This window comes from Pteronotus mesoamericanus, unplaced genomic scaffold, assembly GCF_021234165.1.
Source record: "Pteronotus mesoamericanus isolate MK-2021 breed Mesoamerican mustached bat unplaced genomic scaffold, CSHL_Meso_final scaffold_507, whole genome shotgun sequence".
In the NCBI taxonomy this organism is placed as follows: domain Eukaryota; kingdom Metazoa; phylum Chordata; class Mammalia; order Chiroptera; family Mormoopidae; genus Pteronotus; species Pteronotus mesoamericanus.
The window spans coordinates 15,928,718-15,952,998 of record NW_026555319.1 but is presented as its reverse complement, the minus strand read 5'-3'; the positions used below and the strand labels follow the sequence as shown (position 1 = coordinate 15,952,998).

The 24,281-nt window shown below is 48.8% G+C and overlaps 2 protein-coding genes across 4 annotated transcripts in view; one reads left to right on the top strand and one right to left on the bottom strand.

The window, feature by feature from the left end:
* ASCC2 (activating signal cointegrator 1 complex subunit 2) overlaps nt 1–10,709 on the top strand; it is a 38,731-nt gene extending 28,022 nt beyond the window's left edge. For 2 of the 3 annotated variants that reach the window (XM_054594265.1, XM_054594266.1), the window contains 5 exons: nt 4,053–4,146; nt 4,238–4,368; nt 4,937–5,036; nt 6,300–6,379; nt 7,707–10,708. In XM_054594265.1, the coding sequence (XP_054450240.1) occupies nt 4,053–4,146; nt 4,238–4,368; nt 4,937–5,036; nt 6,300–6,379; nt 7,707–7,878 (577 nt within the window). In that variant the 3' untranslated portion in view covers nt 7,879–10,708. Of the gene's footprint in view, nt 1–4,052; nt 4,147–4,237; nt 4,369–4,936; nt 5,037–6,299; nt 6,380–7,706 lie in introns of all 3 variants that reach the window. The other variant, XM_054594267.1, reaches the window with a different exon arrangement.
* Nucleotides 10,710–22,109: 11,400 nt separating this feature from the next.
* Nucleotides 22,110–24,277, bottom strand: LOC129087380 (cytochrome b-c1 complex subunit 9). The gene is made up of 2 exons (XM_054594271.1): nt 24,052–24,277; nt 22,110–22,368 (listed from the first exon to the last, which is right to left on the bottom strand). Exons 1-2 carry the CDS (start codon nt 24,199–24,201, stop codon nt 22,330–22,332), a joined length of 189 nt encoding a protein of 62 aa, XP_054450246.1. The 5' UTR covers nt 24,202–24,277; the 3' UTR covers nt 22,110–22,329.
* Nucleotides 24,278–24,281: the final 4 nt, after the last annotated feature.

The window sequence follows — 24,281 nt, the reverse complement described above, 5'->3', positions numbered from 1 at the left end:
GTGGTGGCCCTGTACTATTTCCCCTCCCTAGGGCCGTCCAGTGCTGGAAGCTTGGCTGGCCAAGTGCTTAGGGAGCAGGCACAGGACAGCTATAGTTATCTGGCTGGCTGGACAGGAAGCAATTGTAATCTGCTTAGTCACACACATTGCAACATCCCCAGATCGTAGGCCAGAGATGGTATCCTGCATCAGTGGCCACTGTTCAGGCCTGAATGACCTTCCATAGCCTCTGCTGTGGGAAAAGGGGCAGACAAGGAAAGCTGTGCCACTGCTCATAGGACACTCCAGGCTGCCAGGCAGAGAATCTGGGTGACAGATGATTACTGAACTTATTGTGACAGGTAGCCCAGGGGCTGAGGTTTGCAAAGAGGCAAAGCCTCCATTCATGTGTTTGTTATTCATTCAGCAAATATTTATTAAGCAATTTACTAGCTCCAAGTCCTGTGCTAAACAGTAGGGAGACAACGTGAACAGGGCACCCGGGGCTTGCCCTCAAATGGCGGAGACCGTGGGAAAGACTTAGACCATTAAATAAGCAGTGATAAAGTGGGAGAGGTGCTGGCATGGGGCATACAAGGGCCTCAGTGGGGACACCTGTCCTAATCTGGGTAGGGCAGAGAGGCTCCGGGCCCTAGGCCCTGCCCTCACAGACCACAAGAGAAATTAAGCAGCACAAGGCAGGTCACACTTGAATTAAAATGTGTGTGTGTTCTTAAATTAGGTTGGATGTACTCAGTGGCTCAAATAATAAGGAAATCCATTCCCTTGCATGACCAGAAATTACAAGCTAGGACAGCCTCAGCTTTGTTAACCTGTGGGCAGCCACACCATCAAGGATCATCTTTTCCATCTCTTGGAGCTGGTTTCCTCAAGGCCACTGGGTTGCTCCTTCTGTTTGAGCCATCATCTCCAAAAATGACAGTGCCAAGAGGAAGTCCAGACCAGGTCTTCCTCTGTCTCTCTTAGAGACCAGGAAACCTTTCCCAGAAGCCTCCAGAATCCCCCCACATCTCACTGGGGAACTGGGTCACAGGAATGAGGTCCAGGGCCCCAGGAGAAGGGGGAGGCGGGAAAGACCTGAACAAAATGAGGGACTGTTAGGGGTGGGGATGAGATTTAAGGGGTGGGGATGGGATAGAAGGTGGCTATTGGATTGTTAGCCTGGCACAGGTGCTGCAGATGTGTCACAGCTAAATGAAGGAGGCAATGTGTATAAGGTGGGGTCCCCTAACGCCTTTGGACTTAACAGTGGTACCCTGGAAGATAATCAGGGTCTACTCCAAAAAAAGGTTCTGTGGCCAAAAATGTCTGGGCACTCTGCCTCTAGGAGAGTCACAGAGCACGTTAAAGACTCTGACAAGTCCTACAGTAAAAGAACTAGGATTCACTTTAGGGAGCCCAGCAGGGGCCAGGTCCGCCTCTACTCATTTTCTCTTACATCATCCCTGGGAGGCAGAACTAAGACTTGGCAAGGATAAGGGACTTGCCTGTCGTCACACAGCTCAGGAAGTAGCAGAGCAGACTTGAGTCAGGAGCCCTGTGTTCCTGCCCCTACCCTGCTTATGGAAGCTGTGTGACATTGAGGTCATTGTGCCTCTCTGGACCCCCTGTTTTCTCAGCTGGAAAAGGAAGGGTTTATTACCTCTGTAGGCCCTTTAGAAGTTCAAAGTCGGAGTCACTCTCCTAAGGGCCAGTGTGCGCAGGCCTTGAATAGGCTAGAGAAAGTGGGGAGGGGAAAGGTAGTTGGGCTTGAGCAAACCCTCTTGTTCCCTGGGCTCACTGCCATCTTTAGGAGGCCAGGGAGCCAGGGAAGCAAATTGCTGCAAAGATAGTCTCCAAAGTCACTGCTGCCTGCATTTTCAGACTTGACTGAAGTTCTGGCCCTCACATGGATCTTTTCCTGGCTAGTCTTACCCCTAATTCTTTTTCTTCCTGACTCTGAATGAGGTCATGGGGCCAAAGCCACACCTCCCTAGTTGTGGTAAACAGGGTGCCCAGGCTGCTCTGTCCCTAGCTGTGTTCTCTCCCAGGGCCTGACAGGGTGGGTGAGTTTGCCAGGCTTCTCTATCTGGCCCTGCCAGGGAGCCACGCACAGAGACCACCAGTATAAAAAACTGTCCTCCTTCCCAGAACCTGGGACAGTGTGGACCAGGAGCCATGGGATGTAGCAGAAAAGACAGTGATGCCTCTCATTCGTCTTTGGTCCCCTGGCCCAGTGCAGATCTGGGCACCTAGTAGGCCCTCAGGAAATGTGCGTTGAATGAATGGATGTGCTCCTACCAGGGGCAGCAACTACTAGTACAAGCTTGGGCCCCTTTCACTTCCTCTACTTCTTTCCTCTCCAGCCCCCACCTTGGCGGAGAGAGCCAGGTAAGGGCCAAGGTCACAGTCACAAGACCTCTTTCTTGGTGTGATGTGAAAGATTTCTGTGGATGGAGATTTTTCCCTTGTCTAGATCAAATGCCCTTCCACAGCAGAGCCTCCATTACCCCTTCCCCATACCCCCAGCTAGGACCTCTGAGCCAGAGTTCATGCCTCCTTCCTCTGAGCTTCCATTCAGCACATTTCCTGTTGGCTGCTATTTTCCTGTTGGTTACCCCCACTAGACTGTGAGCTCCACAAGGTCAGATTCTCTTACTTCTTTCTGAATCTCTCCCCAACTCAGCCCAGTACCCTGTCCTGCTTGGCACATTGCAGGCCCTTAGTAAAAACTGTTGAAAGAAGTCCAACCCTAACCCGCCATGCAGGGGGCTGCAGTCCTGACCCGCCCTGGGGTCAAGGGCTGCCAGACAGACTCAGACGGCTGCTCCTCCCTGCACCAAAAGCCAGTTAATAGGAGGTTTTTATGGAAGCTGTGAGTGCTTTGTGTACCTCCCCCCACCACCCCTTGATACATTCCAGAGACCTGATTTCACAGCTAAGCTGGATTTTCTTGCCTAGCATCTCATATTGATTTTCCCCTGTAGGGCTCAAAACTACATTCCACAGGCCTCTGTGTCTGACAAGCCAGATTTTTCTACAGATTTGCAAAGCCATGAGTTAAGAGCCCTGAGTCCCCTCTGTGACTGTGCTACAGATCACGGAACCCAGGCAGTCCCTCCCCTTCTCTGTACCTGAGTTTCCTCACCTGCGATAGGAGGGCGTGGAACTTCCAGGCACTTTTCCTCCAAGCAATCTGACATGGAAGATTGAACATAGACCAATTAGAAGGCCACTGTAGTGAAGTAGGGGTGAGAGAATGAGGCTGGGACACCTCCTGACCCCTCACACTCCTAAGGCCCCATGGGACTCCCCTGAGCTCAGCAAAAAAAAAAAAAAAAAAAAAAAAAACCCACCACACATGGCCTTACTCGTTCTTAAATGTTTGTTTTAAAAGATTCAGATAATCCAGGGCCTTCCTGGGAGTCACCCTTGTCATTTGGTGGGGGACTCACTAGCCCCTCTTTGTGCATTTAGGTACATAGATATATATGTGCCCACAGGAACGGATAGTTGGTCTTGTTTGCTTTCAGAGTTTTATGTAGACCAGATCGTATGTGTTTTCCAGTAGCTGGGCTTTCTCCTTGTCAGAATTCTTTCTCCGTCAGCACAGATAGATCGTCATTGTGGAGAACTTGCGCACGGTGTTCTGTGATACAGACGTGGCACAGGTCATTTGGCCATTTCACCAGTGGTGGACATGAGTTGCTTTCCATTTTCACTGTTATCAAACAATGCTAAAGAGAAAGTCCCCAGGGAGAGCTCTTGGTGCACACAGCCAGTGCTTCTCTAGGGCGGACGCCTTGAAAGGGTATTTTCTGGTTGAAGGGTAGGCACATTTTCTGTTCTAACAGCTACTCCTGGGATGCCCTCGAAAGGACTGGGCATGGTCACATGGGTGCCATCAGCTGTGAGTCCCACCTGCTCACACCCCTCCAGTGCTTGGTATTGGTTGTTCCATTTTGTGCTTGCTTGAGGTGTGAAGAAGGGGACCTGTGGTCTCTCTGGAGGCTTAATGCAGCCTTCAATGCCTGATGCTTCTTCTTCTCTCCTTCACTGTTTCCTCTCACCAGGAAGGGGGAGAACACGAGGAGCCTGCTGAACGACAAGCGGGAGGTGGTGGCTCAGCGGCAACGCTATGAGCAGTATAGTGTGGTGGTGGAGGAGGTAGGTGTCCGCAGGCCACAGGGCTTGTGCCGGGTCGGAGAGGCCAGCCAGCCCCTGGGCCCCTCCGACCCACACTTTTGGGCCATTGCAGGTGCCACTGCAGCCAGGTGAGGGCCTGTCCTACCGTGGTGATGACTATGAGGACGAGTATGATGACACGTATGATGGCAACCAGGTGGGTGCCAACGATGCCGACTCCGACGATGAGCTCATCAGCCGCAGGTGAGGCTCTAGGGCAGGCAGAGGGTGGAATGCTGGGGGCAGAGTGGCTTTCGGGCCCTTGGGGCTCTCCCATAGCCTCTTGTTTTTAAGGATGGAAAAGCCAAGGCCCTGGCCGTGTGAGCAAGTCAGTGGCAGAACCAGGGCCGAAACCCAGGCCTCCTGACTCCTAGTCCAGTGCTCTCTCCAGCCCGAGTCACACCCTTGGCTGGTTGGTCCAAACCACCCTGATTGGGAACCCATTAATTTGGTTTCATGTAGCAGTTTTACATTGCTCTTAATTGCAGAAAATTTTGCCAAGTGGAATCATATGGAGATTACTCAATACAGATAAAAACAGAACTAGAGAGCCCCCACAGCTCCAGCTCAGTCTCCCCTAAATCCACACGTCAGACTCTGCTACCCTCAAAAATCCAGGGGCTGGAACAAAGCTGGCTTGAAAAGCACTTTGGTATTTCTGGGCCTGCTGAGCCTGTCCCATCCGCCCCCCTCCCCCAGCCTGATTCCCTCTTCCCTGAGGCTCTCTGAGTTTAATCTTGTCTTTGATCTTACTTTCTCTCTAAACCCTTAGGCCCTTCACCATCCCTCAAGTGCTAAGAACCAAAGTGCCCGGAGAAGGGCAAGAGGAGGATGACGAGGAGGAGGACGAAGCTGAAGAGGAGGCCCCCAAGGTACCTTAGCAGGTGGCCGATGAAGGGAGGGAGCGTGCAGTCCTAAAAGGCAAATGGAGAGCACTGCACCCTCCTTCCCTGTTGGCCTCGAGGCAGCCCCAGCACCACTGCTGAGAGAAGGAAGCACCTTTGAGCCCAGATGTCTGCTGGGAGGGCTGCTGGCTTAGAACTCACCTCTGCTGCCCAGTCAGGGCCAGGGAATGGCTCAGAGGCTGCTGGGTTCATTAGTCCCAGGAGCCTGGGGGCCAGGAGAAGGGCAGCTGCCTGCCTCGTGCCTAGGATGGCAATTTTTAAAATCAGAGCGGTGTTAGAGCCCAAGGGCCTTTGGAGGCCATCTGAGCTTGCAGGTTTGAAAATTGCATTGTTTAGCAGCTCAGTGTTTTCTTCAAATAAAATCTTAACTAGAATCTCAACAGTTAAAACAGTTAAAAGTGGTGCTGCTCAGGTTGAATGGAGTGGGAGCCTGTGACCCTCGGATCCCCTGGTGCCCCCCCAACAGGGTGACAAATTCAAATGTGTCCTGGTGGGACCTGAGCCTAGTAGTGGGGCAGGACGCCCTGTCGGGCGGGTGGAGGCAGGGGTGCGCCTTAGGACGAGCATAGGCCAGCACTTCAGGGCTTTCCCTTCTTCCAGGCAGGGACGCTGCCTTTTACATAAAACCTTCCAGTTTTCAAAGCTTACTCATTCTGCTTGCTTTGTTTAGTGTTTTGTTTTGTTTTGTTTTAAATAGCACAAGCCACCACAGTCTGTCTGCAATCTTTAGGTTATTTCTTTTACTCTTCTTAATTTGAGCCCCTTTCACTCTTGGCACAGAAAATGGTCCTCAAGAGTGGATGTTCCCACAACATGCTGCTAGTGGCGGCGCCAGCGTGAGAACAAGTCAGCTTCCAGGGGCGGCTCTCTTGGCTTTCAAGGCCCTACGTGGCCTCTCATGGTGGCCACCCTGGTCTTTCCTTCATTGTTCCCATTTATCATTGTTATACTCCAACCATGGCCACTCACCTACAATGCCTGTCCAGGAAGACCTTGTCCATTTTGCTGTCTCCCCCTTGGGGAATAGGTGGAAGGGACAGAGAAGGAGTCTTCTAATAGAAACCTTGGAACAGGGCAAGCCCACTTCCATTCTGGGGCATTGCCCTGCCATGCAGTGGCCTCCCCCGACCCCTGGCCGGGGGGCATCAGTGAGATTCAGCCAGGCACAGCCTCACCACACCTTAGGGGTATGGGACGGCTCACAATTCTTCCTTCGTCTTCCCTCCACAGCCTGACCACTTTGTGCAGGACCCTGCAGTGCTGCGGGAGAAAGCAGAAGCCAGGCGCATGGCCTTCCTCGCCAGGAGGGGGTGAGATTGAAGGAGCTGTTTCTGGTGGGAGGGAACCCTTCCGGGGAAGTCCCAGCCAAATACCCTGGAAGCCCACACATAAACCCTAAGTGTTTTATGTATGTTAATGTATTTTACAACAACCCTATGACGTAGCTACTGTTATCATTATCCTCATTTTGCAGATGAGGAAGCTGAGGCCCCAGAAATGTTAAGTAACCTGCCAAAGGTTACACAGCTAGTAGATGGTGGAGCGAAGACTGAGTACAGGTGGCTCAACTCTGGGGTTCCACACTTATAAATGTTACTTGACAGACACAAGGAGTTGATCCCCTAGTGTGCAAGCCCAGTGTGCACAGAGCTAGCTGGTGTCAGGCAGAGTGTAAAAAACCCAGACAGTGTGAAAGAGCCCAGACAGGCAGGCAGGCAGGCAGGCAGACATTCATCTTTTATGGCTAAGAGTGGGGCATGGTAGGGATAGGGTGGAAAGGGTGCAAAGGAATTTATCATGTGAGGGCAGAAAGATGAGAAAGTTGCATGTGTGGGCAGGGAGAGGTGTCTGTGGGTGGACAGAGCTGGGAACACAACCAGGGACACCCCGCGTCTTTCCAGTGAGCACATTCTTCAGAGGGGCCAAGGACCTGCCTGTGGTCCCTCCCCCACTGGAGGCCAAGCCAGGGGCGGAAGCCCAGCCCTCCATCCTGACCCTGGGACTCCCCAGCACTGCCCACTTGGTGCGGGAAGCCTCAACAAGGAGGGAAGCCTCAACAATGGATCTCATGAAGGCAGTAAGAGAGAGCCACAGAAGGTTTTTGAGCAGAAAACAGAGTAACTTTGACTTCTCTTCCATCCCAACCCCCTGAGCACAGAGCTCTGGGTAAAGCCAGCAGTTGAGATGGTCTGAAAAGGTCCTAAGTCATGTCTATGGGTGCACTTGGTCTTTGAAGGTCACCAAGCAAGATCCTGGGGTATAGAACAGGAGTATTTTCTCACCTATAGCACAAGGCCCTGGATGGAGAAGGGAGGGGACCCATCCCCAAGCCTTCCTCCTCCCCTTGTGTGGGCTGCAGTCAGCCTGCCAGCTGGTCCTTCCTCACAGCTTAGCCAGGGTCCCCTCTGCAGGCAAGGCTGAGAGAAGGGAGATCATCAGGTACAGCGTTGCCCAGAGCCCCTGTAGCCCCTGCCTCTGCGAGGCTTTATTTCTCTTCCCCTGGAAGTTGGAAGTTAGGTGTCCTGGCCCGAGCTGTGTGTCTGTTCCCAGGGATCTTCAAGGAAGGCTGTGGGCTCTTCCTTTCAGAGCTTGCTTTGGCTGATGGGTTCTCCTGGGGATGGGTTGTTCCACCCTCAGGTACCGGCATGACAGCTCGACGGCAGTGGCTGGCAGCCCCCGGGGCCATGGGCAGAGCCGTGAGACAACCCAGGAACGCAGGAAGAAGGAAGTTAACAAGTCTGCACGAGCCAATCACAACCGGAGGACCATGGCCGACCGCAAAAGAAATAAAGGCATGATTCCATCCTGAAGCCACCACACCAGGGCCATCTGGGAGGCAGTGGTGCCAAATGTGCCAGGCTGCAATTTCTATAGCCCGGGGCCTCCTCATCAGGGCCTCAAGTTCAGCTCGACCCCTCAACAGCCTCAGCTTTGCAGCCCCTGAGAAGCCGCCTCGTTGTCCACCAGCCAGCAGTGAGCACCTTCGTCAGAACACACAGTGCCTTATCCCACAGCAGAGGAATCCATGGGGCCAGCGAGCAGGTGGAAGGGATGGGGACAGAGCCCCAAGGCAAGCCCCCCAGACCTCGTGCAGCAAGACACCACTTCTCTTTTTCCCTGGACGGCAGGAAACCTGTATATTCAAAAACACAAACAAAAAAAGGCCTGCAAATAAAGTGTTTAACCCTTTTAAGCAATCATCCATGACGTGCTCTTGGCCCGCTATCCCTGTGTCCCATTCATTCTTCAGTGACAGCCACTGTCTGGAGAGGAAGAGGGCTGGATGTCGCCATGTTCTTCTCATGAACTTTTCGTGCTCGCCTCTCATTGCAAACCCTCCTGATGTCGCTCTGCCTTGCCGTGTGTCCCTGAGAACGTCACCCCCTTCTCTGAACCTCCAGTCCCAGCTTGTGGAAGAGAGGACTTAGGCTGTGAGTCCCCGCAGTCCTGTCTGTTACCTCATTCAGTCACCACCACCTCCACCCAAGGAGGCAGGCGCTGACGTCTGTCCCAGAGTACAGATGAGGCAGGCGAGGCACTCAGAGGTAAAGGTGCTGCCTAGGCCCCAGCTAGGAAGCGGGGCACAGGGAAGGACACTGAGTCTGAGCCCTGGCATCTATCGGGTTGTAGACCCCCGTGGGTGGTGTCACTGTCTCAGTTGGCCTGAGGATGCTTGGCCAGCAGCAGAGCCAGTACCTGAACTCAGTGTCTCCTAGTTGCACATATACTCAAATCCTCAAAAATTGAGGGGTTGGAGATCAGAAGAAACAAGTGAGGATGTTACTGCCAAGCCCTGTTGGAGTGGGTGGGACTTGGGCCTAGTTCCCGAGAGTCTCCTCCCAGGCAGGGCCATCTGGCTCCTAGCGTGGCAGCCGCTGCCAGGCATCCTGACTCCTGAGCCCCCAGAATGATGCTGAACGATGGTGGATCAACAGGGGGGCATTTGCTGGGCTGATCCTAGCACAGCCTGGCCTGCAGTCCATCAGGGGAAAGCCAGGGCCCCTGCCCAGCTGGACCTTGACAAATCACTTTAGTTGCCAGTACAATTTCTTTGCATGTGGTTAGGATGAGCATCTGAAGCAGCGAGGCAGACAGGCGCTTGATGAATTGGTTTTTTTAGGTCAGCCCGCACAAGTGAAAATCAATAGCAATTCTTCTGTATCATGCCGCTCTCTTGGCGCATTGGAGATGCAGAGCAGATGTGGGGCCGGCGTCCCTGCCTCGCGCTGTCGAATTAGCTGAGATCAGGCCCGGGGTCAGCCACCCTGACAGAGAGCAGGAAGACTGTTTCCTTCTGCAGGCATTTGCCAGGGCAGGGGCAGAGGCCATTCTTTTCTCTGTCACTGAGCGCCTCAGAACCAGCTCTTGTCCCTGGAGTGAAGGGAGGAGGGTTGGTGGGGCTCCCCGGGTTTACTTGTCATACCTGTTGCTATTCATGTGGCCCATCTCCCATTCACTTTGTCATCTGTACCTCTTGACCACCCAGGGTGGTGTGGAGGCCTCACAGCTTCCTGGTGTAAAGGGCCTGAGAAGACAGGAATGATTTTTTAAAATTTTCTGGAATGTAGTGCCAGATCAAATTTAGTCTCCCTTGAGGAACTATGTACTATCTCATTTCAGATCTTGAGGACACCCTTTCAGGGATGCTTTGAAAACAGCTCAGGGGTCATCCAGAATGGTGCTGGTAGGCACACCCTTCCCCTCTTGGAGTCTCAGCTTTCACATCTGCCAAGTGGGTACATTGGACCAGAGGCATGGTTTCCACTTGGTGCCCATTAAATCCTCTGAGGAGGCCCCAAGGTTTCAGGTGGGCAATGACAGAAGTGTTACAGGTGAGGTGGAATGGGGGCCCTGAACCCTGCCCACTGACTCGCTGAGGCCCAGCACCCCTGCTACATTCCTAAGCAGGAATTTGCCAAGTGCCTTCTCCGTTCCCTGGCAGAAAACATGACTACCGCAGGCATTTCCCAGGAAGCTTTTAAGACCTTGTGTGCTTCTGAGAGAACTTAAGACTCGCCTTTGTTTTTGGTCCATGAGTGGCGATGATGGTGACCGTGTTTGTTTGAACGGTGCTTCTGTGCCCCTGCAAGTGGGTGGACAGAGCCTGTCATTGTTTATAAAAGGGAGTTGGGAGCGCAGGGAGTAACTTGCCCAAAGCCCGTGGCAAGGTAGCGGCAGAGCCCGGGTACAGATCCTTTCTGAGGGCCCCCTGGACAGCCAGGTGCAGTCTGGAAGAGTAAATGAATTGTCAAGAACCTGCCTGTCCCTGTTACACAAGGAGCTTGGGGTAAATAATACAGGGAGGGAAACAAAAATAAACATAAAACCACCAAAAATGCAGGGGGGTGTTGTGGAGCCCCCCCCTTTAAATGATGTCACTTACTAACCACATGGGAAACTAAATATTCAACATGTGATCTTAGCCAAAAGGCCAAGACGTGATGGGAAACTAAATATTCAAGAATAATTTTTTTAAAACTTTGAAAGCAGAAAACATGATGGTGTTGCACCGTGACTGAAAATATTAAAGATTTTTGCATACAGACCAAATCTGGGAGGGAATGCACAGAAATGAAGATGATGAGATTACAGTGATTTGTAATGAGAATAAAAACAATTACTGAGTACTTACCATGGCTGGAGTTTCTTTTGGGCTCTTTCCTTGCATTATCTTAATCATCAGATACAGAGAGGGTATGCGACCTGCCCAAGGTCACACAGTCAGCAGGTGACTAAAGAGGGATCCAGTCCCAGAACTGTCTCCTAGAGCCCACGCTCTTAATCCTTAAGCCAAAAGCCATTTCTCTCTTTCCTCTATTCCTGCATCCTTATTACTGTTCTTACAAAGAAAGAAGAAAATAGAAGAATGTAGCTGCAGAACATGAGGATAGGAAATCCCATTTCATCAGGCCAGACTGATGAGATTCCAATTGTGTGTATATTGGACGATTTGATACTGTCTCAGATCTCAGATGCTCTGTTCCATTTTTTTTTTTCACTTTCTGTCTTCAAATTCATTTTTCTTTTCCTCTGCTTATCTAGTCTGCCAGTAAGCCCTCTGAATAGTTCTTTATTTTTGTGCCCTGCCCCTGTTCAGGGGAAGTGGAGAAAAGGCTGGGGGTAGAACACATCAGCTGCGATGGGGACAGCAGAGCCTGGAGAGCGTTGTGGCCTGAGAGGTGCCAAAGGGGAAGGAAAGTCAAAGGGTCCAGGGAGTCTGTGGAAGAAGGTGGAAGAGAGAGAGTGAGTGCCGGAGTTACGGCCACAGACATTTGTCCAGAGCATCAGCTTTGAATGTTTTCTGCCTTTTCTCAGAACTTGAGGCATGGATGGCCAGCCCAGCTGGGAGGGCCCCGGGAGGGGAGGATATGTGTATCCACTCAGCACACGTTCACCAAGATCTGCCAGATGCCAGGCGCTGCACTGGCACATGTGAGAAAGACCTGGAACCCACCCTCAGGCAGTTTATACTCCAAGGGGAATCTGGATGTTAAGACACTTTGGAAAAAATTATTAGTAACAGTTATGCTGAGTCCTAATAAAAGTCAACAGAGTAGAGAGAAAAACATCAATTTGTTGTTCCACTTATTTATGCATTCATTGGTTGGCTCTTCTACGTGTTCTGACTGGGGACTCAACCCACAACCTTGTGGTAGCTGGACAATGCTCCAACAAACTGAGCTACTCAGCCAGAATCCCATAAGGTTTTTTCTAAATCAAAAGGGGCTGGAGCAACAGGGAGGGGCCTTGACTATGGCCTGAGGCTGTTGTTACAATTCTGCAACCTGAACCAAGGTTAACAAATCAGCCTAAAGGTTACCATCTCCAGCCCTTTGTGTTGGGGGGCGGGGGGGGGGGGGGGGGGGGGCATCTTAAAATGAGCATGAAATTCTGACTTCACATCATACTGGAAATACTCCTCCCTCAATCAATAATCATCAAGAGAATTTTACACAGACTGGCAGAATTCGGAGAGCCTTAAAGGGCATTTAATTTCCGAATTTCTTTACCTATTTGAACCTCCAAGCCTCTCCAGTCTCAGGCCCTGGGATTTGAAATAGCCACTCCTTCCCTGGGGGTGGGAGCTTTTCCAGCTTAAGAATTCGCTGGGCTCCTGTGGGTCTTTTCGAGCCAGCTTCTCTTGCTGTGGTCTGAATTACAAAAACAACGGGCACTTAATTCTAGTTTTCCACATATGAAATTATGACATTGAATATGCTTTTTCTGGCTGCATGAGCCCACCCTCAGCACTTTGACAGGTCCCTTAAGTGTTCTGTCATCCCAAGCAGTAATTATGGTTTTCTCCTCCTTACAGTGGTTTTCACAGAAGAGCCTGGTACAAAAGGGACCCCCAGTGGGAGGAGGACCAATAACTCCTGAATTTAGGAGTTTTCTTTGCAGAGTTTATGTGCAGATCCCCGCCCTATCTCCCGTCTCCTGGTCTGATCTCCTGAGCTGCTTTCACAGGGACATTCCCAGGCCTCACGTGCCCGTCCTTTCTATTGCTAATTTGTTCATACAGGTGGCCTGGGGTGGTGAAAAGACCACTCGATTAAGGGCCAGGAGGGGTGGGGTCTGGGCCCTGGACTTCAGTTAGCTGTATAACCTTGGGTCTGTCTCTTGTCCTTGGCTTCTTGTGAAAAATGGGGATGCTCCTTCTCCTGGTCCTCTTGCCTCACGGCCATGGGTAATTTTAAGAGATCATGACCAGGGGACACTCTCAAAGCAGTGAACCTTGTCAAAGGGGAGAGAACTATGATGGGCAGAGTCCTGTCCACTCAGCATTCAAGGCAATGTGTCCACCTCTGCCCTTAATCACCTTGCCAGAAACCTGTTTGCACAAATCACCTGTTATTTCTGGGGGCACATTTCTGAGCATAGAGTGCTGGGGTCCCAGGACCACAGACAGTATTAGAACTGCCTTTATCTGAATTTTTGCTGATAGTGCTCATCGAAAGGACAGAACCAGGGGACAGCTTGAACTCCAAGGTTTTTGCCTCCATGGGTAAGTTTGGAGGTGAAACAGTCTCCCTCAGGCCCTTGCCTCTAGGGGAGCCTGGGGACTGTGATGTTGGGACCCCTTTGGGTGGGATTTGTTTAGAAGAAAGTGAGGCTGCTGCCCTCATTCCTCTGACAGGCTCACCAGGGGCCACAGGACAGGTCCAATGTGCAGAGCCCGGCCCCCAGGTCCAGCTGGCCTCTGTCACAGGAGAGAAGCAACAGGTGAGGATCAGCTCAGGGCCCTGCCAAAGGGGAGGTGTGCAGCCTGTCACATTTGGAAAAAACAGACTCCCTGCTCAGGAGGGGTCTGCACAGAAAGGTACTGCTTTCTCCCCAAGAGTATCAGCTCAGAATAACCTGCGATAGCCAGGCCAGAACTTTTCCTTAGAGATCAGGATCCTCTGAATGGCCAGTGGCCTCTTTTGCTTTTGTCATTCAGAGCAGGGTTTGGCTCTGGGATCAGAAGCAAGCTGGCCATAGCCACTTCCTGGCTCTGTAACTGAGCAAGGTAGCCTCACCTCTCTGAGCCACGGTTGTCTTGTCTAAATTGGAGACATTGGCAGGATGTCGGAACAAGGTGTGTACAGTCACAGCCTGCCATGAAGCAGGCTAGTGAACTCACAGAACCCTGCTCACGGGGACCCAGGAGACGGCTGGCAATGCCTGCCAGTACCCCAGCCAGCCTTCTCTGTGCCTCGCCTCTTGCCCCCCCAGCACAGCCGCCTTGACTCCTGCAGGGGAGTTGTCCCAGGAGCCTCTGGCTCAGGATGGCCTGGGCACGCAGGAGCTGAAGGGAGAAAGAGACAGGCACAATCCAGCCTAGTAAGTGTATGATGGGTACCCTGGGGACCCAGAGGAGTTACCTGCTCAGCCTTGTGGGACTGGAAATTCCCTCACTGAATCCTTCTGATTCAGACTGAAACAGAGACAGATGAGAGGTATAATTATAACCCTCATTTAGCAGTTCAGGCACTTGCTGGTGGCTGAGTCAGGATTCAAACCCAGGTTTTGCCAGCCTCTAGAACTTATATTTTCAGCCCCTTGGCTTTTCTGCCTATCCATAGGTGGGCACTTGAACCGGAAGCCATAATATCCCACATGTGGTTGACTAAGAATGGAAAAGAGGGCCTATCAACCTTCTTCGTTCTAAATGCCATACCTCTGTTGATACAACCTATAACCAAGTTATTCCATTGACAGAGGGACAGGGGAAAGGAGGAGAGTAGGAAGCCGGGCAAAATCCATTTTCCAAACCTCCACATTGCCAGTCTCCTCCGTCTGCCAGTGGGAGGAAGGATTGCCCCTTGGAGGACCCAGTGTGAAGAAGGTGTTTCATTAGGAAAACTTTGTGAGCCAAGGAGATAAGGAATCACATGGAATTGCAGCCCCAGGGCAGGAGGTGGACTCTGTTGGAGGCCTGTACAGGAGGGGGCCTGATAGCAAGAAGGAGTGAAGATAGAGTGGACAGGCTTTGGTTGCAATGAGAAAGGTGTGGGGAAGAGATAAGGATTGCCTGAGGATGGCACGTGGCTGCTGGGGTTTAAAATGGTGTTAGAGATGCTGGAATGAGATTGTCAAGGGATGAAAAGGGGATCACAAGAAAGTGATCAGGCCCCAGAGGGATGGAAGTATGTCAGGAACACGGTTTTAAAGCAACAGGGGCGACAGGTGGGGGCCCCTTGGATGATTCAGCTGTACAGCCATCCCCAAAGCTCTCAGCTTGCATTTTGTGGATTGAATATGCTAATTAGGCACTGGTCCCTGAAGACCGTGCAGGGAGCCCCTGTTAATTTACTCGCTGCTGACAACATTAGCTAATAAGCCTGTGCTGAGCGCATCACAAGCATTATCTCACATATCTTCCCAACCACCCTGTGAATTATTATCATCATTATTCCATTTCCCACATGGGGATACCAAGGCTCACAGAGGGGAAGCAACCCACCCAAGTTCAGTCAGCTGGAAAATAGCAGAGCTAGAGTTCAAACTCAGGCACATTCCGTGTCCACTGTCCATGCCTAGGCACAAGATGGGAGAGCAAAGGGACCCACAGCAGCAACCCTACTGGGAAGGTTTATGAAGTGAAGTTAGAGATAGCCTTGTTCTTATACGTCAGGCTAAAGAATTTCAACGTGATCTTGAAGGTTGTGGAGAGCCGTTGAAGGTCTTTGAGAAGGGGAATTGAACTAGCAGCCTTCTGAGGGTGCAGTGAAGAAGAAGGGTCCAGAGCAGTCGAGAAAGGTTCTATGCAGGAGTTTTGAAAGGAGGATAGGCCAGGGCAGCAGGAAGGCGGTCAGCACCCCTGTACTCAGACTGTCAAGTGTGTGATTCCTAGCCAACACCTTCTCTGCATTCCATCATTGCCTTGTCTTTGATGCTGGCTGGAGTCTGCCCTTGACATTCAGTCTGTGCATAAATCCAAGCATATCAGGCCAAGGCCCCAGTGGAAAGAGATAAATGATTTTTACACGGTGTGGAGCAGTGTATATGAGTGTAGCCTCGAGTCAACTCTCCTGCTGTACTCTTACGAGCTGTGTTACCCTGGGCAAGAGGCTTGACCTCTCTGAGCCTCATTTCCACCTGTAAAATGGGGTAGAGATTAGCACCCAACTCAGGCTGAAGATCCAGTGACACACAGCATGTTAACAGCACCCAGCCCAGGCCCGGCCCAGGAAAGGCACTGTGTGTTTGTGTGTGTGTGTGTGTGTGTGTGTGTGTGTGTGTGTGTGTGTGTGTCCCCATCTGTCTGTCTGTGCCTGATCTCCCGTGTGGGCTGGTTCCTGTCCCGGTACAGAATGTTCATCCTTCCCTAACACTCAAGCAGCTGCCAAAACTCCCATCTTACCTGAGGAATTTGTATTCCTCCAACTTTGCAGATTGCTCAGACATTTTAAACTCATTGATTTCTGTCCTTTCCTTGGAAGATTTCAGACTCATTTGTAGGACAGTCCTTGTTCTTTCTAATTGGAAGGGATGGCCGAGTTACAGGATGGAATCTGTTTATTTTTAATAACATATTGTTTTCTCCCCCTTATTACAAAAGCAGTAACATGCTCAATGTGGTTCACACAATAAAGCAAAGAGAAAGAGAAACCCCATAATCCTACCATCTGGAAATAATCACTGTTAGGATTTTAGTTCTTATCCTTCTAGTATTATTTTAGAAAAAGGCATATACACATTGGTTTAAGAAAAGGGGGGGATCTTACAACACATGCTGTTATCACCACTTTTTCAGTTAATAAGACATTGTGAACATCTTTCCATTTCTTATCTCCATCCTTTTCAATTGTTTGATAGTATTCTATTGTGCCGCGCTTTTGTACAGTGCCCTGTCATTGTGCATTTCGGTTGTTTCTCATTGTTTGCTACTAAACTGCAATGAAAGCCCCCTGGCTAAATATTCATGCACATCCATGATTATTTTCTCAAGGTAAATTTTAGAAATAGAGTTGCTGGTCAAGTTTTTTGACTGTCCAATTGGCCTTCTCACCAGCAGGATCTGAGAATGATCAGTCCGTATCTCTTTGCTCACACCAGGTATTATAATAATAAGAAAACCTTCATGAGTTTAGTAATTAAAAGCATAGCTAGTTATTTTTATTTTGCAAATCCATTCTTGTGAAGCCTCAAGGAGTGGGTGCTGGTATAAAATGGACCTGAGAGAGACGTAGCGGGGTGTGGTGGATGCTCAGATCCGCTGCCCGCATCCCCCGTGGAGTGAGAGGCTATGGGCCTCATGCGGGGGCTGGCCATGGTGAGAACTGCCCCGCCCCAGTCTTCCTCCTTCCTAGGCAGCAGCCTCAGCGAGTGACCAACGGGGCTGTAAAGGGCTGCCCTCTCCCCCTTCTCAGGACAGATCTGAAAAGTCATCCCATTCTCAGAACTCCCGAGGGTCCAGGGTCAGCAGAGTCCTCCGCTGTGTCCCTGCATCTAACTTCTCCCTTCTGCCAGCCCTGTTTCCTTCTCTTCCTTTGTTGACCCCAAGGGCACTTCTTAATAAAGTTCCTGTGCACTAAAAAGTCCATTTCCCAGGGAACCCAGCCCATGATAGGCAGCATCCTTGCATCTACTGGGGACAAGCCTAGAATGTTCTGAGGACTGGGCTTTCCTTTTTTCTTTGAGCTGCCAGGATTACTTGGACTCCACTCAGAGCTGAGAAGCTCTGAGCCTTGGCAGGCTATGTTGAAGAACCAGAGGTTTGCTGGGTAGCCCCTGGCTGGGCTAATTAAGCAGCCAGCTGGGTGAAGATTTACTGTACTGTAATCCTTACTCCCCTTGACACCATATCCAGAAACAATAAGAATCATAGCTGCCATTGTGCCATCTCATGGTGGGTATTTTACAGATGAGGAAACTGGCTGAGAGAAAGTAAGTAACTTGTCTGAGTTCACACAGCCAGGGAGTGGTGGGGCTTGACCTCTTACCCACAACTGTCCATTATAAAACCAGTGCTCTTTACTTCACTAGAGCTATTCAATGGTAATAATAACATGGCTTATTGGATTATTATTCAAGTTAAGTGACACGTAAACTGCAAAGCACTTAATACAATTCCTGGCTCATAGTAAGAAGCTGATAATCATAAGCTATTAATCAGAAACCCTCTCGGGGCTTCCCTTTCTTAGAATAAAATCCAAACTCTTTCAGCATGGCCTAGAAGACCACAATAGTATCTGATCCTCTCCAGCACTCTCTCCTTCATTTTAGTTCAGTGTATAAGCCAAGCTCACACCTAACTCAGGGCCTTTGGATTTGCTGTTCTCCTTTCCCAGAATGCTCTTACTTTCGATCGTTACCTGGCTGAAACTTCTATTCAAATATCAGCTCAAGTGTCATCTCCTTGGAGAAGTCTTCCTTGAGCCTCTCAGATTACTCATCAGACCCAAGTCACTCTCTATAAGCTACCCAGTTTTATTTTATTCATAAACCTTAATGTGAACTGAATTTTTTTTAATCTATTGATTTGAGAGAGAGAGAGAGAGAGAGGCATCCATTTGTTTTCCCACTTATTTGTGCATTCATTGGTTGTTTCTTGTATGTGTCCTGACTGGGGACTGAACCCACAACCTTGGTATATTAGGACAACTCTCTAACCAACTGACCTACCAGGCGAGGGCCTTGGAATTCTTAGCTGTTTTTTTGTTTGTTTGTTTTGTTTTGTTTTGTTTACTGCCTGTTTCCCCTACTAGAATGGAAAGCTCCAAGAAGGTAGGATCTTTCTTTTTCTCTGTATGTGCTCAAGTTCTAGAATGGTGCCAGCAAGAATCAGCACTCAATAAGATGTATTAGTTGGAAGAATGAATGAATGAATTGTTTCTACCTGTTTGGAGAGATTTTTTTTAACACAAAAGGGAAGCTAGCGGGGTAGGACATCAGCTCAAATACTCTTAGCTCACAGAGCAGTTCTGCTTATTCAGAGCTATGCCAGCTGCCAACTGCTCAGAAGAGGATTTTAGAGACCTTGGAACTTGCTTTGTGAGACACCCAAGCATTTAGCTTATCCTAACACCTGTGCTAGGGCAGCAGGTGGGAAGTTCTTGGGACTTTATAACTGTGAAGACTGTCCCAGCTCTTGACTCCTGGAAATGCCTCAGGCTGAGCTTGGGAGAGAGGATATACTTTTTTTTCAGTAATAAACAGCTTCTTGGTACCAGTGTGGGGTACCTGACCTGCGAGACCTGTGAGATAGGCCCGTCCAGGAGGCTCTGTGGAGACTCAGCTCTCATCTGGCAGTGCTACTCAAAGGCACATCCTCAGGCAGGGGAGCTCTGGGCTGCTGAGCCGTGGGGCTCCAGGGCTAGGGACTCACATTTTGCATCTCTTCACATTCACACTTTCTCTTTTAAGGCAGCCCCCTTTTAATTTATTTCTACTCCTCCATTATGAAGATAATACATGCTTGATGGAGAAAACTTTAAAATCAAGTGAAAAAATACAACAGGAAACAACTCAAAGTTAACCACTGTTAACGATTTGGTGTAAACATCTCTGATTTTTTTTCATGTATATGTTTGCAAAAAGAAAAGTATCACATGCTATATAAATTTGTGACCCAACTTTTCCACTTAACTTTATATTTTGACCATTTTCTTCTTAGAGCTTTTGCCTGATACATTTTTTACTTCATTGCTTTCTTTTCATAAATTTTGTTGGGTTAGAATATCAACATCTGCTTGTTTTAAGAAAAAAGAGTAGGTATCTATTACATAAAATGAAAGTTCCTTGAAATCCCACCCCTCGGCGATAACCACTGTGAAGACAAGCGCATATTCCTCAGTATTTTTGTGTGTACACATATCAAAATGTATGTATTTGTATCAATGGGTTCAAACTTAACAACTAAACATACCATTTTGAAGCTTGATTTCTTTTTCACTTAATCTTTCTTTACCACTACACACTGAGTTATCTCATTCATTTTAATGTCTACACAAATTTCTATGGTTTGAATCTACCTATTTAGTACTTAACCACTCCTCTACTGAAGGGTCTTTTTCTTCTTTAATTCCAAACAATGCTCCAATGATATGTGTGTGTGTGTGCATGTGCACGTAAAATTCTAGAGATATTTTTCTAGTAGTAAAGTATCAAGGTCAAAAGGAATAACAATTAGAGGGCCAATCTGCCCTCTAAAACCATTGTTCCAATGTCCAGGGGGCAATGCCTGTTCCTTCACCAGAAAACTGGTCTTGCTAATCTTTTTCTTCTTTGTTGATAATGCTGGGGAGAAAAAAAAGGTATTTCATTTTGTGTTTCATTACTAGTGAAACTGGGAATTTTTTCATGTTTGTGGCCACTTGTATTTCTTAATCGTCTATCTGTGTCTCACCCTAGCTTCTGTTGAGTTCTTCATCTTTTTCTTATTGATTTGGAAAACTGCTTCATATATTAGTGAGGTTTGGTACTTTGGATATTTTCTTCCAGTTAAAACATGGTTTTAAATGACTGCATGCTTCATCTCAATAGTAATTCCTACTTTGGATATTTTACTTGTTTTTATTTCCTCCTTGTTATAAACAACACCATAATGAATATCTTTTGTGGACATGCATTTTTTTTTTTTAGGAAAATTTGTCAGAAGTGAGATTTATTAGGTCAAAGGTATACACTTTTGTTACTAAGATCCAAAGGTTAAGGATCTTAGTACATATGTACAAAATATCCTCCCGCAAGATGGTGACACTTCACACACTCTTGCCAATAGCATGAGTGCCATTTCTTCATGTACTTGATAAGATCAAGTGTATCATTTTTTATCTTGGCCAGGGTGATAGGTGTATTAGTTTCCTAGGTCTGCTGCAACAGATTAGCACAAACTGAGCAGCTGAAAACAACAAAAACCTATTCTCTCTCTCTCTTTTAAAATACTTAATTTATTTATTTTTAGAGAGAGGAGGAAGGGAGAAAGAGAGGGCGAGAAACATTGGTGTGTGAAACATCTATTGGTTGCCTCTCGCACGTCCCCAACTGGGGTCCTGGCCTGAGACCCAGGCAAGTGCCCTGACTGGGAATCGAACCAGCAACCTTTTGGTCCACAGGCCAGCACTCAATCCACTGAGCCACATCCGCCAAGGCAGAAATCTATTCTCCTAAAATTCTGGAGATTAGACCTCTAAAATCAAGGTTTCTGCAGGGGCCACCCTCCCCCTGAAGTTTTTAGGGAAGGATCCCTCCTTGCCTCTTTCCTTGCTTCTGGTGGTTGCTGGCGATTTTCGGCATTCTGGAGTCTGTGACAGCGTAACTCCAAACTCTGTCTCTGTCTTCATGTGGGCTTCTTCCCTGTGTGTCCTATCATGGCCTTCTTAACAGGACATCAGTTACTGGATTTAAGGCCCACCCCAATCCAGTATGACCTCATTTTAATTTAACTAATTATAGCTGCAAAGACCCTCTTTCCCAATAAGGTCAACTTCTGAGGTTCCAGGTGGACATGAATTTGGGGGGACACTATTTAATCCCATGCAATAGGTAAAACAGGTTTTATTATTTTAACCTTCAGTTCTTATCACAAAGAAACATACTCACACACACAATAGCCCAGAAATACTGAGGACAAATAATGGGACACCTTTAGTATAGCCTGGCTTATGGGTACACTTGCTTGCTGGTTGGACTGAGTCAGAATGTGCCCCACCTGAGGCAGGTGACCTGCTAGGTTCATTCTGACTCTACTGCCCTGTGCAGGTACTGTAGAATAAGAGCGTAACTCTGCAACAATGTTCCCTGCTTTATTGTTTTTTTTACCAGCACATTGCCCTCAAATCATTGGGAAAGTACAGTCAGCGACAATTTTCAATTCCAGGGTTATCCTCTATTTGATGCTGAAACCATTCCTAAAAGTCTTAGAATAGTCTTTACTTTATCTTGGGCCTTGATTCAACCCCCAGGATTGTACAACCTATGGCAGACCTGGGCTTAACCGTTATGCAAGATAGGCCTCAGGCAGGACAAATGGTAATTCCTGAGGTCTCTCCTTCCTCTGCATGTTTCCTGTCCTGACTCTTCCATCAGTAGTCCTGAATCACGGCAGGGCACTGGGTGAAAGGTGGCAGGCAAGTCACTATCTTCCCAGGCGTTAGAAAACCAAGCTGCTTTATACCTGCTGGGCACTTCCAGTGCTTTCCTCTGCTGCTCCCGAAAATGCCCCACGTTTTCCAAGGTCCCTTACAGACATAAGCTCTAACAAGGAGTGTGACAACAGCCTCCACCGCTGCCTGCCTCTCATCTAATGGCCCCGGAGCACCTCCCCCAACCCCCACCAGGGACAGGGCTTGCTCGCAACCTAGGCATGTGCCCTGACTGGGAATTGAACCAGCGACCCTTCCCCTTGGTGGGAATGATGTCCAACCAATTGAGCCACACCAGGCAGGGCTCTAGTTCATGTTTTCAAAATCAGAATTGTTTGGGAGTTAATGGGAAACCCAAAATAATGGAATCTGCCCTTCAGATGTTTGCAGAGGACTTTGAAGTGGTCTCAAGTATGTGACAAGTGAAGATGAGGTAGAGTTAACAAAGCACCCAATGCAGAGGCAGGTCTCAAGGATAATTTACATTTATTTGCTGATGACTCTGACTAAACATACTTCAAACACAGCAGAAGTTAAAGAGTCTGTCAGGTGAAGCCATTTCATAATAACAGCTAAGAGCGGTCCATGGAGAGTGATGTGTGCATCTTCTCAGGCTGAGGCCGTGGCTCTGGGCAAACAGCTGGTGGGTGGACCTGGTCCTTCTGGCCTTCATGGGAGCCTCCGAGGATCTAGTTCTCATACTTGTGCTTGATGTGTTTCCACAGCTTCTGCATTTTAAAGACAAAAGCCACAAACTTTTAGTTTTGCCTCTCACATTTTACAACTATATTCCCACTACTCTGGTCTCTACAACAAGCCTGAAACTCTTACCATGTCCTGACAGTTGCAGTGGGCAAACTGCAACACCAGGCTTGCCACACATTCTCGAATGTTTATAAAATGCTCTGATGCTCTCGATCACCATGTGAAGTAAGTGGGAAGCAATACTACTACTTTTACAGGAAACTGTAAAGGAGTCGGCCTTTACAGTTGAGAGATTGAGAAACTGGCCCAACAGCACACAATTAGTAAGGAACACAGCCTGAAAGATGACTCATTTCTTCAACTCCCAGGTATTACTTAAGAAGTCCTAAATGCAGCGTCCCCAAATGTTATACTTCACATCGAGCCATTCCTAATTTTCTCAGACCTATGATCCTTGGATCAGGAACTAGCTGGATTCTCATTCTTAAGAGCAGAGATGACAACATACTCAGAAGTCTTTCCCAAACATTGGGAATGGGTAACTGCTTGCAGATGGAGCGGCAACAGCACTTTCACAGGGGAAGAAAGTTGCCCTGGCCACAGGCAGTACAGCATCAGTGAACAGAGCCTGCCTGGGCTATAAAGTCGGGCAGCTATGAATTAAAAACACGAGTGAATGGTGGGACAGGGCTATCTGTACAAGATCTTCCCTGGTATGAATTTAATGATACAGAGCATGCACAGCACTCAGCATAGTGCCTGCCTCACAATGAATCTAAAAGATGTTGGCTCTCCAGAGAATGCCTTTCCTGTCCCCCATGTCTTCAGCCCAGCGGTGTTACCTTTGTCTCTCTCTCTCTCTCCTAAGCTCCAACAGCTCTTCTTTTGCTTCTGTAACTTCTTTCCTGAGCCTAGGCAGCCCAGCTGGCTCACTTCTACTACCGCTGTAACCTTCTAACTAAATTTTCTCTTAAAATTTGAAAAAATATAAGCAAAAGATGTGGTTATTCCCTACCTTATGCTTTCACTTTCTCCTGAGGACTGTAACAAAGAGTGGGACCACCTAGCAGGCACTGTGGTATCTTGCCTGTAGTTCAAATAATTCTCACAATAATTCCGAAGTTGTTACTGTTAACAGTTCTATTTCACAGATAGAAGTGAATTTCAGAGATGTTAAGAAACTTGCCCAAATTTAACGTCCCAGTTTTAAGTGACAAGGCCCAGTATTTCCATCTAGGGCTCTCTGATTTCATTGGTCCCACTCTTAACCATAATTAATACCATGCTGCATGCGTGGAAAACCTTGGTAACCGAAAGAGCTATCTGAAAATGCAGACACAATGTCTACGGAGATGTCCTTTTTGCGGTCGTAGACCGCTCAAATCTGTCCTTGAAACCCTCAGAGGAGGCAAGGGGTCCGGATTCCAGCCCTGACTTGCCACTGGCTTAGTTCTTGATTCTGCAAATAGAAAAGTGTGTATGTGGGAGATCGCAATATTTACAACCCCTGCAACGTGGGATCTATTGACTTGGTTTAATGTTTTAGGAGTCACACCGAACGGAAAGGACAGACGGCAGTCTACAAACAGAAGGCGCCCAGGATTTTACCCCTCTTCCTCGTAAGGGTACGTTGAGTCCCGCCCCACCTCCACTCCCACTGTCACCCCTCAGGTGGGCCCAAGGTCAGGGACGGTCTAGGCCCTCACCCCCTGGTTGAGGTTTTCGTAGATCGCGTCTGCGCCTTGATCGAAGGCGCGCTCGAAGAACAGAGCGCCCACGGCGATGGTAAGGGCGAAGGTGGAGGTTCTGCGGAATAGCAGGGAGTACAACCTTGCAGTTAATCCCGGTGCCGCCATGTTTGTCCACTGCCGAAGTAGTGACACCCTGCGCCGCGACCGACCTTGCTCTCCAGAGTCCTTCAATGTGCAACACTTTA